At 48.6% G+C, this 14,789-nt stretch overlaps 2 protein-coding genes across 6 annotated transcripts in view; one reads left to right on the forward strand and one right to left on the reverse strand.

The window, feature by feature from the left end:
• Window positions 1-1,684, reverse strand: part of LOC8042092 (homeobox protein extradenticle) — a 409,053-nt gene extending 407,369 nt beyond the window's left edge. For 2 of the 3 annotated variants that reach the window (XR_005718027.3, XR_005718029.3), the window contains exons 1-2: window positions 1,098-1,519; window positions 714-787 (exon numbers count right to left, since the gene is read on the reverse strand). Coding sequence is in view for 1 of the 3 variants with exons in the window: in XM_040222299.2 (XP_040078233.1) it covers window positions 714-787; window positions 1,098-1,327 (304 nt within the window). In the remaining 2 variants the exon portion in view is untranslated. Of the gene's footprint in view, window positions 1-713; window positions 788-1,097 lie in introns of all 3 variants that reach the window. The other variant, XM_040222299.2, reaches the window with a different exon arrangement.
• The window catches only part of LOC8042089 (target of rapamycin complex 2 subunit MAPKAP1), a 116,622-nt gene continuing 102,408 nt past the window's right edge, over window positions 576-14,789 (forward strand). The window contains exons 1-3 of one of the 3 annotated variants that reach the window (XM_040505137.2): window positions 576-690; window positions 2,540-2,669; window positions 8,915-8,994. The gene's annotated coding sequence lies outside the window, so the exon portion shown is untranslated. Of the gene's footprint in view, window positions 691-2,064; window positions 2,439-2,539; window positions 2,670-8,914; window positions 8,995-14,789 lie in introns of those variants that run through there. The other 2 variants (XM_040222294.3, XM_040505135.2) reach the window with 2 other exon arrangements.

The raw sequence follows: 14,789 nt of genomic DNA on the forward strand, positions 1-14,789 counted from the left end.
AAAGGCGGCAGGGTGCCCCAACAATGGCACCCCGGAGCAAACTGGGCCGATCCCCACCCCGACGAGGAGGGGGCCCCGAGGTACGGCGACGTTGTCCCGCGCGGAAGGGAGCGAGGGCCTACACGTGCGGAGGTACACGGAGGCAGCGCGTCGTCGTAAATTCGAGTCCTCGGACGCCTCTCCCGGCGGAGCGCGAAGAACACAAGCGAGAAGGCTGGGAAAGTGAACGGCACTAACGAGTACGCCGAAAGGCCCTGGCTGTGCAAACAGGGGACGCCGCTTTGGCACGACGCTCGCTGTTTACCGAGCGCGTACGACGTCAGCGCTCGCGACACGCTGCACACCGGTGCCGCTGCCACGGTGTGCTGGCTTGTAAGCGGCGGCACGCTTGCACTGACAACGCGGGGACAGGCCGGACCTGCGATCGCCGATAAACGGCCCAGCTGTAGCGCGCACTGGGTGACGGCGCTTATCAATGTTGACAAACGCGAGGCACGGAGCGGTCCCTTCAAAAAAGGCGGCGCTGACACTCGGCGCGCGGTCGACCGATCGCCGCGGCCGCTGACCGGCGACCCCGGGACGCGGCACCCGGGCCTCCGGGGGGCCGTTATGCGCGTTCGTAGGGACTTCAAAAGAGGAACCACAACAAGCTCGCGACTCCGGCAACCAACATGGCGGCCCCCACAAAAAGTAAGCCTAAAGCCCGGACTCACCTGTTTTTTCCTTGATTTCGCAGAGGACGCTGAAGAGGGCTGGCTTCATCCGATGGCAGTTGAGCGTGTGTTTCCTAGCAAAGAGAGGGCAGAAAGACACCCCGTGAGCCAAACTGGGGCTCGGACCGGCACCGCGGAGGGGGCTCGGTCGGAAAAGCGGCGCTAAGCCTTTCCGAGCCCGACGATTCCGGCGTTAGGGTTAGGGAGTACGGGGAATCCAGCGCGCTTCGCACAGGCACGGGCACACAGGGAGCGGCGTCCGGTCGGGGCCGGTCGCCCGGGCCGCACAATCGGCCGCCACCACGCAAACACAATCCTCGGGCGTCGGGCACAGCGGCGCAACTCTGCGTGCGGCGGCGGGGACGTCGCGGGCGGGCTACGTACCTCGCTTGGGCTTCGTCCAAGCTCTGGTCGGTGATGTTCATGATCTGTTGGAGAATTTCCGAAATGTCGTGTTTCCTGGGCTCTTGGTCCGGCGCGGCCTGCTGGCCCGTCGGGTCGACACCGTGCGACTGCGGGCCCATTCCGTAGCCATGCTGAGGCACAACATGACCCGCCATGCTCACGATGGGATGTTGTGATACTGGGTGCATCATTCTTTGTTGCTCGTCCATCGCTCGGAGGCACCTCTCACGGGCGGCCCGGCCACAAACACCAGCGGTAGGCCTCACACGGCGTCAGCCACCGATGCCGGAACACCACCATCCATAAGTCCGCACACACGCGACGCTAAACCAACTGTAATTGAGTGTTTTGATTGGAATACTTTTGACGGACAGCGAGCGGCTTCAGGGTGGGTTGAACGATAATGCCAGTCAAGCCACTTCGCCATAAAAGATGAGCGTATGCTGTGACGACAGCTACGTCATAAAAGAAAGTGGCCAATGGGCGCGCCGAAAGGCCGTCACGTGGGGACCCGAGATGGGTGTCAATCACTTGGGAACCCTCCAGCGAGGCTCCGCCCACTGCGTGATAAACGACAACCGGAAGTTCCGGTTCAGACCTCTGCGCGCATGCGCGTTCTGGTTTTGGCGAGCAGCGCCTCTACACTGGCGCCTCTTTCTTAGAATTTATCGAACTATTATGGCACATTTTTTAACTAAAATTGCATAATATACGCACAAAAACGCATATAAACTATAATATTTAAAATATGTATCTTTCGGAGGCTTTACAAAAACCCTCATAAAAGTTTTAGTTAGAATGTGCCCGGACTAAATGTACTTTTCCATTTAAAAACATTTAAAAATAACACTTTTTTAAAATTTTTAACGTCGGTATTTTTATCACTAGAAGTATGACGTTGAATTTTTAAGAACATTATGACCAGAAAGAGAAATTGACTGCTTCTAGATGGCAGCACATCCAGGCAGCTCTTTTTGTGAACTGTAGGATGCTTGGTTTGATTGTAATATATCGAATTTAAGTATATTTTTAGCTATATTCCGTCGAAATTTAGCTACTGAGCGAAGGTTCTTATCGGCATTCTCATCGCCCTACACCGTTTTACTCCAAAGGAGCTTGCCGAGTCCAGGAAACGTGCGTTCTCGCGAAGTGCCGATTGGTTCGTGCAAACTTATGTCAAAAAATCTCGTTGTTTCGTCGAGTTTTGTTGTCTGAATGGTGATTGCTTGATAATAATGAAAGCGCCACTCTTTATTGCGTCTTCGGCTCACCATCGCACACAATCGCGGAGCCTATAACTTAGCTTGAGCCGTGATAGAGGTCTGTAGCAGTCACTTTGTTAACGCTTTTTGGTGTGGCTTCACCAAAAGCTTTGGTGCTACTAAAATAGCTTTCGATTTTGATGTTTGTGGTGATTCCAGTGCTACGACGGAGCGGTTGTTTGCATCTCTGCGGCACCTTTCTCTGCTCGCCGGGTGAAGCGAGTTTCCCGCAGCTTCGCGAGACGCACGGGATGGCGGGCTGCCCACGGTCCTGACCGTCCACATTCATGTGAGTAATGTTAACGTGAGTACCTCTTTGGCTCAGCTGAAGCTCTCGTGTGCGTGTGTGAAAATTTTGATTTCATATCTTGGCTGGTAGGCACACTCGCGTGCGGGTTAACGTTTGTACACAGCCTCGAACGCCACCCAGACTCACCTCCTCATTCGCAAGTAAATATTATTATTATTACGATATCCTCATTGAACCAGAGCAAAAAAGTATCCACAACGGCTCGCAGACACACGCACCTTGTTATAAACATTGCGCTATTACCTTGAGTGTCCTCAAATAAACGCAGAAGAGCGAGTTTGTGATCGAGCAGTCCTGGGGAAGACTGTTCGAGTGGCCAGGATACTGATTTTGATTAATCATCAGACGAAATTCGTTGTTTGTTGCCCTACTCAGACTGCATTACCATGGCGAAGGGAAACCGAAACAAACCAAGGAGCGAGCCTGCCATTTGCGGAAGTCACTGTTCTATGCCAAAATTCTGATTCAAATTCTCAGGTCTGATTTATATCGCTCTGAGCCTGGCACTGAAACATTGCATGCCCGTGGCCACACAGCCAATGGTATAAGCATGAGTGAGATGCAACTGCGGAGGAGATCTCTCTGCTCAAATGCTAGTCAGCATTGAGGGACAGCTCTGTGTCCGTCACGCTGTTCTACAGCATGTACAGTCGGCAGCAAAAGTTTGCGGGGCGCAAGAGCACCAGCCGGAAGGACTGGTTGCGCCTTCTGATGGCGCGCGGCCGCTCTCAAGATTCACGCTTCGGGAATGCGCTTTTTTTTATGCTCGCAAATGTGTCTTTTTTACTTGCTTCCGTCTGATGCGCAAGAGATAACCAGTACCGGCGCAAAGTGCCGCTTGATCAGTCTTATAAGCACGTCTGCCTCAGCCGTGATGGGTGACGGAGCTCACATGCTACAGATAACATTTCGTGTCACCTTGCGTCACTTCCCGTTATCTCGTGGGCGTCGGACGGAAGCGAGCACAGAAAACATGACTGCAAACACAAAAGGAAGCACATGTGCAAAGCGTGAGTCGTGAGAGTAGCAACGCGCCGTCAGAAGGCGCAGCCAGTCATTTCGGCTAGCGCTCCTGTGCCCCGCAATCTTTTGCTGCCAACTGAACACTAACGCTCCGATCCCACTTTGGGCGGTATGCAGAAATTGGTTCCTTAATGTATCACAATGTATCACATGCTCCACCTAGCTGCACAGAGGTGCAGCTAGGTGGAGCATGCATGGAGTTAAAATATCTAAAGATAAACTTATTAACTTAACCCCTTGCCTACTCATTTTTTTTTCTTTAAAGATCGTACAGAAAGCTTTATTTAAATCAAGCAATTTGCGTCAAAATAAAGAAAAACGTTTCCTTGACTTTCAGGCGTAGTCCCGTGCTCTATACCAGGACTTCTGGTCGTTTCCTCTTCTTCAGTAGTTCTTCACAGTATGATAGAAATCGAGAGATTAGCAGAAACCTCACATAGGACATCGTTTTGCCGAAAATTGGGGTCTCCACTATGGACCTTTGGACCAGTTAATTTTGACTGTGTGTTCTTTCACTTGCGTCATAATGATGCACAAGGCAAAGTATGCCTTTATCTCATCCGGAGTGGTGTCAAACCATTGCTCTTCATAGCATTTCTTGGGACGATCCTCGTCGCCCATCTCTTGTTCGGCGTAGCGATTTGTCTCAGCAGAGACAGACGCCCAAAAATCATGACTTGCGAACACGCAAAAGGTCGACAAGGCGCTTGTCTTCTCACCAAGACTGCGTTGAACCCTTGCTGACACACCTGGGGTTTCTACAAAGGTGAACTGAGCAGGCTGGTTGTCCCTCTTCTCCCAGTTCCACTGACGTGCAGACGCCGAAGTCGATGAAATGCTTCCAGGATTCGCATCGTTTTCAACACTTTTCTCACTGTCCGTTGAACTCTCATCGGATTCCGAGTAATCAGAAAGGCAGCAGGATTCGTCGTCAGAAATACTGGCGCATTCATCACTTTCAAAAAGAAGTCTTTGTATATCTTCGTCCGCCAAAGCAGACCTCCGCGCCGAAGACATGTTTTTGGCGCGCTTGCTTACAAAAGCGCGCTTATTTTTTGTCAATGGAGCGCCCTCTCTCTGTCAAAAGGCAAAGCAAACAAGAAAAGAACCCAAGATAAACAGGAGCAACAGGGGTAGTGCTGCCATCTGCCGCAGAGCTCACAAAACAAGCTCTGAAACCGAAACACGAGTCACACTCGTGGTCGGGTTTTATGGTCCGTAAATGGCGGCACGAGTGACACTCGTTATTAGTAGGCAAGGGGTTAAAGGGAAAAAAAGAGAAGCCTGTCTCAGGCAATCTACGACGCCATCTCCCGGGCGACACAGACGGTGCTTGTTGGCTTGGAGAAGCTGCCTAAGGTGTGCCGATTTCGGTTTCGATACCAGACAATCTAGCGAGAGTTTTTTTTCATGCATACGCCATCTGTTGGCAGCATCTCCAAGTCAACGAACACTGTCTGCGTCGCCCTGGAAACGGTGCCGTAGATTGCCCGAAACAGGTTCTTCTTTTTTCTTTCTCGAATGAGGTAAGTTTATTCGTCGATATTTTAACTTTATGCGTGCACCACCGAGCCATCCCTCTGTAGTAGATCCCAGCGCAATACGTTAAAAAATTATCTTTACGGATTGTCCAAAGTGGGGTTCAAGCGTCGGCGTACATGCTGAACAGAGATTGTTGCAACTCTATGCTGTTATACGTTCAAGACCTGTACCGTCAACCGGCACATTTGGGCCTATAGAAAACGACGCAAAGTATCCTCGTTGCATTCGCCTACGTCCGACACCTGCACTCACTTCCGCGGGTACGCTTTAAGCACGGCACGAGTCACGGGCGAAGAAGAGTGATGTCCGAACGGTGCCTCCTTGCCAAGGAGCAAGCGTTTCGAAGGTTCACTCCCATTTATGAAAAACGTCTGGAGATGGCGCACCATTGGTGGACCTCGAGGAATCGTCCTTATTCGCACACACTTTTCCACAACCGCGAGGCACACGACAGCGCCCGCAAGATGGCTGTGCAGCGCTCCAATACCAACCCAACAGTGCCTCCGCCAAATGACGCCTTGGTGAAATTTCGGCTCCCTCCCTGGCCTCGTTCTGACGCGTCTCTCTTGTTCCACCATGGTCCAAAGACACCGGAATCTCGCAGTCGGCGTGTACGTGTGCAGATGCCGTCCGTCCGAGCCTCCCGCCTTACGAGGGGAATTCTGACTTTCCTTCGTATCCCACAAAAGGCAAACTGAAACATCAAAAGATTGGAAGATTAGAGCCCTTCTTTTGCAGTCGGGGAGTGTGACAGAAGAAGCTAGACGGTGGGTGTCTCGAGCAAGAGTCCCTACCATCGGCGACGTGGAGGCGGCCAGTGAACACTTCCGGGAAAGGTTGTTAAGACATTTTCACTTGCCAGGTTTCATCAGCATTGAGGAAACTTGAGGTGGATGAGCAGGCAAATGCACTGCACGTTTCTCGCGGCATTGCTCCGCTTTCAAAAAGCGTGTTGCAGTGCGGTCGTTAAAAAAAAAGTGCGGTACTCTCCCCCTTTGATTTGGTTCATTGCCCCGAAGCAAAGGTAGCGCTCGACTTTCCACTCTTGTGTGGGGCTCTCGATGACGAGGTGCCGAGCTGTTAACCCTGCGGCAGCTTGTCGGTATTTGGGTTCGAGACCGACAATGTGTTGAAGCTGGAAGGAACAACTTTGCAACATTGATGCCTGCTTTCAACCCCACTACTGTGAAAGCCTGGGAGGATCGAGGGAGCTAGTAGTCATTTGTTGAAACGTTTGAGACCAGAAAGTGTGCTGTAAGGTCAATGCAGTTACATCTCAGGTGCATCCGCTGGGCCTTGCGCTCCACATGTGGCGTCGTCATGGTCTGTGCTCTTAGACTCGGTGGCGTCGGAACAGGGGAAGCGATCACCTCCCTTCCCCCCCCACCCAAACAGTTTAGAAATTTAATAGAAACAATATGGGGGAGGGGGCGTAAAATCATCGTTGCCCCCCCACTATGACCACTGTCGCCCCCCCATCTCCTGAACAATTCCGACGCCTCTGCATAGACTCCTGTTCTGGGCCCAATCGGCAGCTCATTCGAAACTTGATATTAACCGCGTGTTATCCTACATGCTCAAATGCAAGCGTTGGTTCTAGTCATTCAAAATTTTGGGTTTTTCGGTGTGCAAAAGGTTGACTTCATCTCTGGAAAGCATTTGCTTCAACATTGGTGAAGGGAATTGTGTAAGGCTTTTGCTAGATGTCAAAATTTCTCTTCATTGATGTTGAAAATAGCATGTTTTGCTCTAGGGGAAGAATCGCTTGGATTTGGCATTTTGAGCATATTGCATTTTAGATTTTGGGCCCTACAAACATGGGTCAGTGTATCCAGCTTGCAATATGAGTGAATGATGTGGCTTTATGGTTCAGCACTGTACATCCGCTGTCTCTCCTACACCCTAGGTGACACGCTGGATAAGCCTGTTCAAGGATTCTTAGAACATCGGAGAAAATCTCATGACTAAATTAATGAAATTTGGTGTATTACGAGTATGAGTTGAGCTATTCATATTTCCTCGGATTTCATGCTTCAAGATACTGGTCGATGAGCTTGGAAGTATGAGGGTCATTGAATATCTCAGCTCTACAAGGACAGAAGCATATGGAACTATTTACCGCTGGTTCAGCGATCTGGTTGTGGTTGAACTTTCCAAGCTTTCCCATTAATCTCTAGGCCCGCAACGCAAAGAATGTTTTTACCATAACTAATTGTAATTACACTGAGTTATTGGATTGAACTCAGGAGGTGCCATTTCTTCACACACAGAGTCTTATAGTTGCAGAGCATGACGAGATAACTGAGTCTTATCAAGTGGTCGAGGAAAAATTAAGGAACCAAAACAACATGGGCAAACATTTTATGAAATTCGCAGTATAGCTTTGCTTAACTGGCTATAATGATACCTCGTCTGGCTACTTTCAAGCCTCGGGTGGCAGAGAGAAAAAAGTCGCTGTGTGTGCTCCTGGATAGTGCATAGCAGAGTTGTAGAATGTTGCTATATATTGTGCAGTGCATAGATACTGATGAGAACGCTTTCGAGCTTATCTGTCTTCGGTGCTGCCAAGTTTTAAAAGCATTTTTCAGGTGTAACTTCTACTTTATTAGCACTCGGATAACTTGTAGCATGCTGGCTTGGTGACGCCAGCTATTGTCCGATTTCAATCAAGGTGAGAATGAGAGCGTTCTCAGCTGCTGATTGGACGTGGCACCACAGCTTGCGCATAATCAATTGTCAATGAGGCATTTTTATTTGTTTACGAGTTCACAATCGGGCAAAATTTTGCTGAGAACTCACCAAAATACAAATAGCTAGAGGTCTTGCTGCCCCTGATGTGCTTGTCCTTGGTAGCCCTTCATCCACCGGTCAATGTCAGCTTGTGTACGGCAGCAGAACAACTTGAGATTTGTAAAACAAGCGCGAGTTATCAATGGTTTTCAATGTGAAATAGCAGACGATACCAATTTCAACTTGCGTCCGATCTCACTTCATCGCGGCGCTCGGTTCGTAGCAGGTGTCAACTTTGTTCCGGTCTATTAGCAGACACAATGTATGGTCTCTTCTCGATTTATTTCCATCTGTGAGTATGCTTCTTAGCAGAAGAATCACTGTCTTCGCTTGCAATAGCGCTATTTTCACCCGCTCCGTGAGAGGCAAATTAGATCTCATTTTTGGGTGACAAAAACTCGACACCAGGACCACCATATGTCCCTGTTTATCCACCTATAACGCCAGCGGGTGCCAACCATGGCCATGCTAGCAGACATTGTGATGCTGAGGGGTATCCTCATATACAACCTTCTTGACAGGATAGTGTCATCTTCGTCATCATTTCCAAAGGTTTGTTACGTCTTTGAAAGAGTGCTCGCTTTCTCCAGCCCCTCTCACCACAGGTACATGTTATTGGTCAGTCTGCTTTCTGCCAGTTTTGCACCTAATGCCTACTTATATTATTTTTACTTTGGTGCACATCAACAGGGCTTCAAACAACAAAGGCACCCTCCTATGAGACCAACCGACAAAGCAAAGAACACTGAAGTGCCTGTTGAGAAGCTTGTCTAGCTTTTTGCCTTGTTGCACGCATAGACAGTTGCCATGCTGGCACCAAACCAGCACTAGCAGCAAGTGTCGGTCACTCACACTTTGTAATGTTTCAGGTCATGAACAGCGAATCTCGAGGGCCTCTCCGGAAGCTGCCCCGAATCCAAGCAGCGGCATAAAGACGACGACGCGCAATGTAAGCTCGTAAAACCTTTGACATATATCTCCATGAAGGGAACTTTCGCACAACAAAGTGCGACGACAGTTGTAGCACTTTGTGCACCTCGATGGCTGTGACATTTAAGATGACAGAAATAGTTGTGTCCATGAGCACGGCTGTGTTTACCGCCTGACGCAGCAAGGGCCAATTATTTGTGTATCCACCGTTGACGTTCAAGTAGTTGCATGTGTAAATATTCTCTTAAAGTCTGCATCTTCTTTGTTCTTCATATTCTGAGACATCATGCACGTCTTTATTCACACCCTTTTAGCAAGGCTTATTTGTTCATCGGGTGTTGTCGGGTGGTCACACACCCCTACTACCCGGTGCATGACCGCTTATACAGTTGCACATTTGAGTAGGCTTTGTAGCATTGGATATCAATGATACGGGTCCAATGAATATTGCTCCGGTGGTAACTTCCCCTAGCAATGGAAAGAGGATGGAAGCTTCCACAGGGACACAGTTGAGATCTGAAGACTGAAAATAAAAAAGGACGACTCTGGTGCAGTTTGCTCGCTTGCACAGGCATGAATCTGCAGCTTCAAGAAAGGCTTTGGTTGCAGGTGTAGCCGTAGTAAAAGCACACGCCACCTTGTTAGCTCAGCTGCTGGAAAACATTCTGCAATAATCGCGCGTCTGTGTAGTCACTGTCGAGTGATCGTTGTGAAGGCATTTGACGACTGATGAAAAAGAGAATGATGCAGACATGTTGTTTTTGTTGCCATTTTTGTCTCTGAAAGCACCTTATTTCTGGCAAAGGATGCTCGTCCAAAGGTTTCTGAAAAATTATCTAGCTTCTTGATTATTTTGGCAGTTGTAAAATGCATTAATTACAAAAAGTCTGATGTTGTCTTTGTTGCATCCGTAAAGCACATTGACACAGGCACATACAATTCCTTCTTGAGTTGGGAAGAACACCAAGGTGACGAGGGCGTCGCTTTGGCAAAATTTCACACGTGAGTAGTTTTACGGATACATGACCGGGTTTCATCCTTTCTAAAATAATTATTGCGTTCCTAGGCAATAATTATGCCAGGTCAGGCACTACTTTCCTTTAGTAATGTGAGACACATAAATTCTGCATTACAACGGGACACTTTTACCGAGTAGTCAAGTTGCCCCGCAGCTACAACCTGTTGATCGCCTTTTGGCCAGAGGTCGGCATTTTAGGTCGACCTCACTCACCCTCACCCTCACTGCCACACCCACCTAAGCCCCTCACTCACCCTCACAGCTACACTCACCCTCAGCCACTTAGTCACCCTCATCCTCACAGTCACACTCACCTTCAGCCCTTCACTCACCCTCACGACCCTCATGCCCCTCACGCACTCGTGGCCCTCACGCCCCTCACCGTCTTCACGGCCCTCACACACTCACCACCCTCATGCACCTCACGCACTCATGGCCCTCGCACCCTTCATGCACTCACTGCCCTCACGCATTTACCGCCCTCACGCACTCATGGCCCTCATGCCCCTCACGCACTCACCCCCCTCACGGCCCTCACGTACTCATACCCCTCACGGCCCTCACGCCACTCAGGCCTGCTTCAGACGGGGCAATTTCGCCCAGAAACTTGACGTCGCAACACCAGCACTCGGACCGCCCACGTTCACACGCAGCAACCAATTACTTCAATTACATCATGACATTTTATTTTTCTTGCACTATTTAGTCACACAATTAGGCACTACAAACATGTTTTTATGCATTTAAATCTATTTGAAAATACTAATGCATCTTTCTGAAACAGTTAATTTCCAAAAGCGATCAATTTCAGCAAGTCTTTTGTTGTCATCATCACCGGCACGAGGTATCACGTCAAAATATTGCGTCCCTGATTGGATGCAGCCGCTTCAAACGTCTTCGAATTGCTCCGAGTAGCTCGCTTATTTTGAGCCGCACCCAATCTCAGCAAATTGTGTCGATCTTGGGAAAGCTATGGAACAACCCGTTTGAAGGGGGCCTCACGCACTCACTGCCCTCACGCACCTCACGCACTCACCGCCCTTACACCCCTCACGCACTCACCGCCCTTACACCCCTCACGGACTCATGGCCCTCATGCCACTCACACACTCACCGCCCTCACGCCCCTCATGCACTTGTACCCCTCACGCCCCTCACGCACTCACCGCCCTCACACCCCTCACGCCCTCATGGCCCTCATACCCCTCACGCCCCTCACGCACTCCCTGCCCTCACACACTCACGGTCCTCACGGCACTCACTCGTGAATTTTTCTTGTTCAGAAACTCACTCACCCTCACCTCAGCTGTGAAGATGAGGGTGAATGACAGTGAGTGAGGGCTTATGAGTGAGGTTTGCTGAGGTATGCTTTTGGCACGCAGCTTGCCGCAACGCCTCAAAATCTTAAGACGGGAAAGGTTCAAAATTGAGTCCTTGCTCCAGTCGACTTTGCACGGGCCTTTCTCTTTGTTGAGCCCTAAGCCCTACCCTCTTCTTTCAAAACGACCTCGGCACTTTTGTTCAGCCATGTTGGGGCCACATTGCCACTCTTATTTCACATTGACATTTCATTCGAGGTATAGGACGAGAACTTGATGACTGCAAGTATGACCGGAGGCTGAAACGTCTTGCACGAACTTAAAAAGACACTGAACTCATACAAATTGTTTTCTTATAGGCAAACCCCCGTCAATATTTCCGAATTTGGGATTAAGACTGTTTTCAGCTTAGTCAGTGTCCCTAAATTACAAGGTATAATTTTATTTTATTTTTACATTCAGCGTAGTTTTATAAATATCACGGCTCAAAGTTTGGTTTTGGGCGTGTACAGCAAAACTGAAACTATCTACTAGAGATGGATGGCAACACTGATATTGTTACGAATGACACCAGGGGTGAAATAAAGAAACTAAAGGTTTACTGTGGCAAACTTGTGCCAAACAAAAGATGAAATAACTGGGCGTCGCAGGCTTCGATATCCGCTTAAAGGCCGACGTACAACCTCGGTTTTCTGCAGGGAAGATAATCCTCTTAGCGCTCCTCTCTCCTAACCTGCGAGGGGAAGCCAGGTTGGGGCAAGGCAAAACGTGGAGGGGATATAGGAAAGGAGGTGGCGGGCAAAAGTGGAAAGCGCGAAGTGTACGTCGGCCTTTAACAGAAGGATTGAGCGCTGGTGAAAGACTTGATGCACCACGCTGCGGCTGCTTTTATAATCGCTTCGTGTCCCAGCATGTTTTAATACAGAACACACAACAAATAACTAGAATGATCTGAAAACTTCCAGAGGAGAAACGAGAGGGAAAACTAAACATCACTGGTGGGATTCGAACACGGGTATTCTGCATGGGATCCGCGTGCACTGCCCACTCAGCCACACACATGGCATTGAGTTCAGTGTTCCTTTTGAAAAGATGTGTCGTCCCGATACAAATAAACAAACAAGAATAAAAACGACAGTGATTCCTAAACAAACAAAACTGCATTCGGAGTCCTATCGGTCATAGTACGGCTTGAGGCGAACGACGTGAACGACCTCGGGTCGCGGCGGGCGGTATGAGGAAGGATGCTTTTTGTCAAACAGCACTTCATAGTTCAAATCTCCAAGGTGGCGAAGAACCTTGTAGGGTCGAAAGTAGCATTTCAGGAGCTTCTCGCTGAGACCTCGGTGCCGTATCAGTGTCCACATAGAGTTATTATAATGTAGGCTGGAGGTTCAACTGGCGGTGGTGTTGATGCGACTTCCGGGAAGCAAATTCAAGCAGACAGCAACCAGTCTACTTTTGCGGTGCTCCTGTACATTCGTATTGGAAAACTCGCGTGCATTTTGTCTCTTTACCGATAAATAACGTGGAACATTTTTGTTATTTGGGTCGTACCGAACATTATGTACCTTTATTAACATTCTAAAAGTGTACTAATTGCTTTAGTCAGCACTTTTTTTTTTATCAGTGAACAATGTTTAACTTTGCTATATTTCAGGCCCGAACCTCCCTTCCACAGCAGGGGTGTAAAAACAAGCAACGATTCTAAGCAAAATAACCATCAAAAGTAATATAGAGTGTGTTCCAGGCTCGCCAGCCTTCCGGTGACGCTTATATATTGCTAATATTCCAGTCGTGTCACTAATAAATAAATAAATAAATATCAAAATGACCTCGTCTTGCATCTTTTTGAGCAGTTAGCAACATTCAAAATGTAAAGAATAAAGTATGCGGGCCCTGAAAGGTGTCTTTTTATTATTTTCTATTCCAAGCAACTTCTCAAATATTTCAAGCATATGGGTTATGGTTTGAATGTAAAACAAGCATCTTCGCAGGGCAAAAAGAATAAAGCAGTACTTACTTATTGAAAATCTGACTATATTACGTGGTTTTAATTTATTTTGATTGTACATGCACGGGGAGTTACTGATCCAGTGTTATTGCATAGTTCTTGCTGATTTTCTTAGTTTTCTAGATGTCCTTTGTTTGTATGGCACGTACATTCCCCATGCTGAAAAGCGCCGACGTCGTGATTGCGCTAACAGTGTCCGACAGTACACATTTATAAATGTATGAAGCCGGTTTAGCACAGTTTTCAATGCAATGAATTGGAGAGAAAAACGTCGTAACTGACCATTTATTTCGTCAGCCTGACTGAGAAATGTTCCAAGTTACCTAGTACGTACAAATTATTCTGGATATTTACTCTTATAATCAAGCACAAGGAGAAAATGCACTCACTTTTTTTCCATAGAAATGCATTACTGCAGGTCAATTTTCGACTGGTTGCTGTCTGCTTGAATTTGCCACAGCACACTAGCGCCATTTGAACCTCTAGCGTACATTATAATAACTCTATGGGTGTCCACACCCATACCCAGTGTTAAAGCTGAAAGTGGACGTCACAATGACGGAGGTTATACCGGCATGCATCGACTCACTGTTGGTCTTGAATTCTTGCCAGTTGACAAGCCTCCTCCGTGTGCCAGGAGACCAGTTAAGCGTCATTGTCGCCTTTGTCGGTTGCCATGTGATTTAGCATGGCGTCGAGCATCGTGGTAAGCCTTTGGCCGTGTACCTGTTGGAACGGCGTCATCCCATAGTTTCTTGATTCGCCGTGTTGTATGCAAACGTACGGCAGTACTGCATCCCGGGTTTCGTGCTCCACACCTACATACGTGGAAATCATGCCAGCGATCGTCTTTTTCTGTCTTTCGGTTGAGCCATTTGTCTGTGGATGGTATGCAGTCGTCCTGTGATGGCCGGTTTGGCTTAAACGAAAAATCTCACGAGTTAGCGGAGCTAGGAAAGTGGAACCGTGGTCAGTTATCAAAACTTCTGTAGTGTTGTACCGGAGAGCAATAGATTCGACGAAGAACTTGACAACTTCCACAGCAGTCCTGAAAGGAAGGGCCTTCATCTCGGCTTATCGCGTCAGATAGTCTGTCGCCACAATAATCCACCGGTTCCCCGACATCAAAGTAGGGAATGTATTGAGTAAATCTGTACCAATCTGCTGGAACGGAGCCACCAGCGGTGCAATTGGTTGAAGGAGTCCTGCAGGTTATGTCGGCAGCATCTTTCGAAGTTGGCACTCTCAAGTCTCGACAGGTCCGAGTGTAACGGCGGACGAACTTCGGGAGCTCGGCCAGTAGTACTTTTTGCGAATGTGTGCGAGTGTTCGGCTGTGGCCGACGTATCCTACGATGGGATCGTCGTGGCAGGCCTCGAAGATTGTTTCACATAGATCTTCCGGCAGAACCAGGAGCCACGGCCACTTGCCAGCCTCAAAGTTCTTCAAGAACACCGTGTCGA

The sequence above is a fragment of the Ixodes scapularis genome, unplaced genomic scaffold (assembly GCF_016920785.2).
Source record: "Ixodes scapularis isolate PalLabHiFi unplaced genomic scaffold, ASM1692078v2 PGA_scaffold3__209_contigs__length_174095766, whole genome shotgun sequence".
Lineage (NCBI taxonomy): Eukaryota > Metazoa > Arthropoda > Arachnida > Ixodida > Ixodidae > Ixodes > Ixodes scapularis.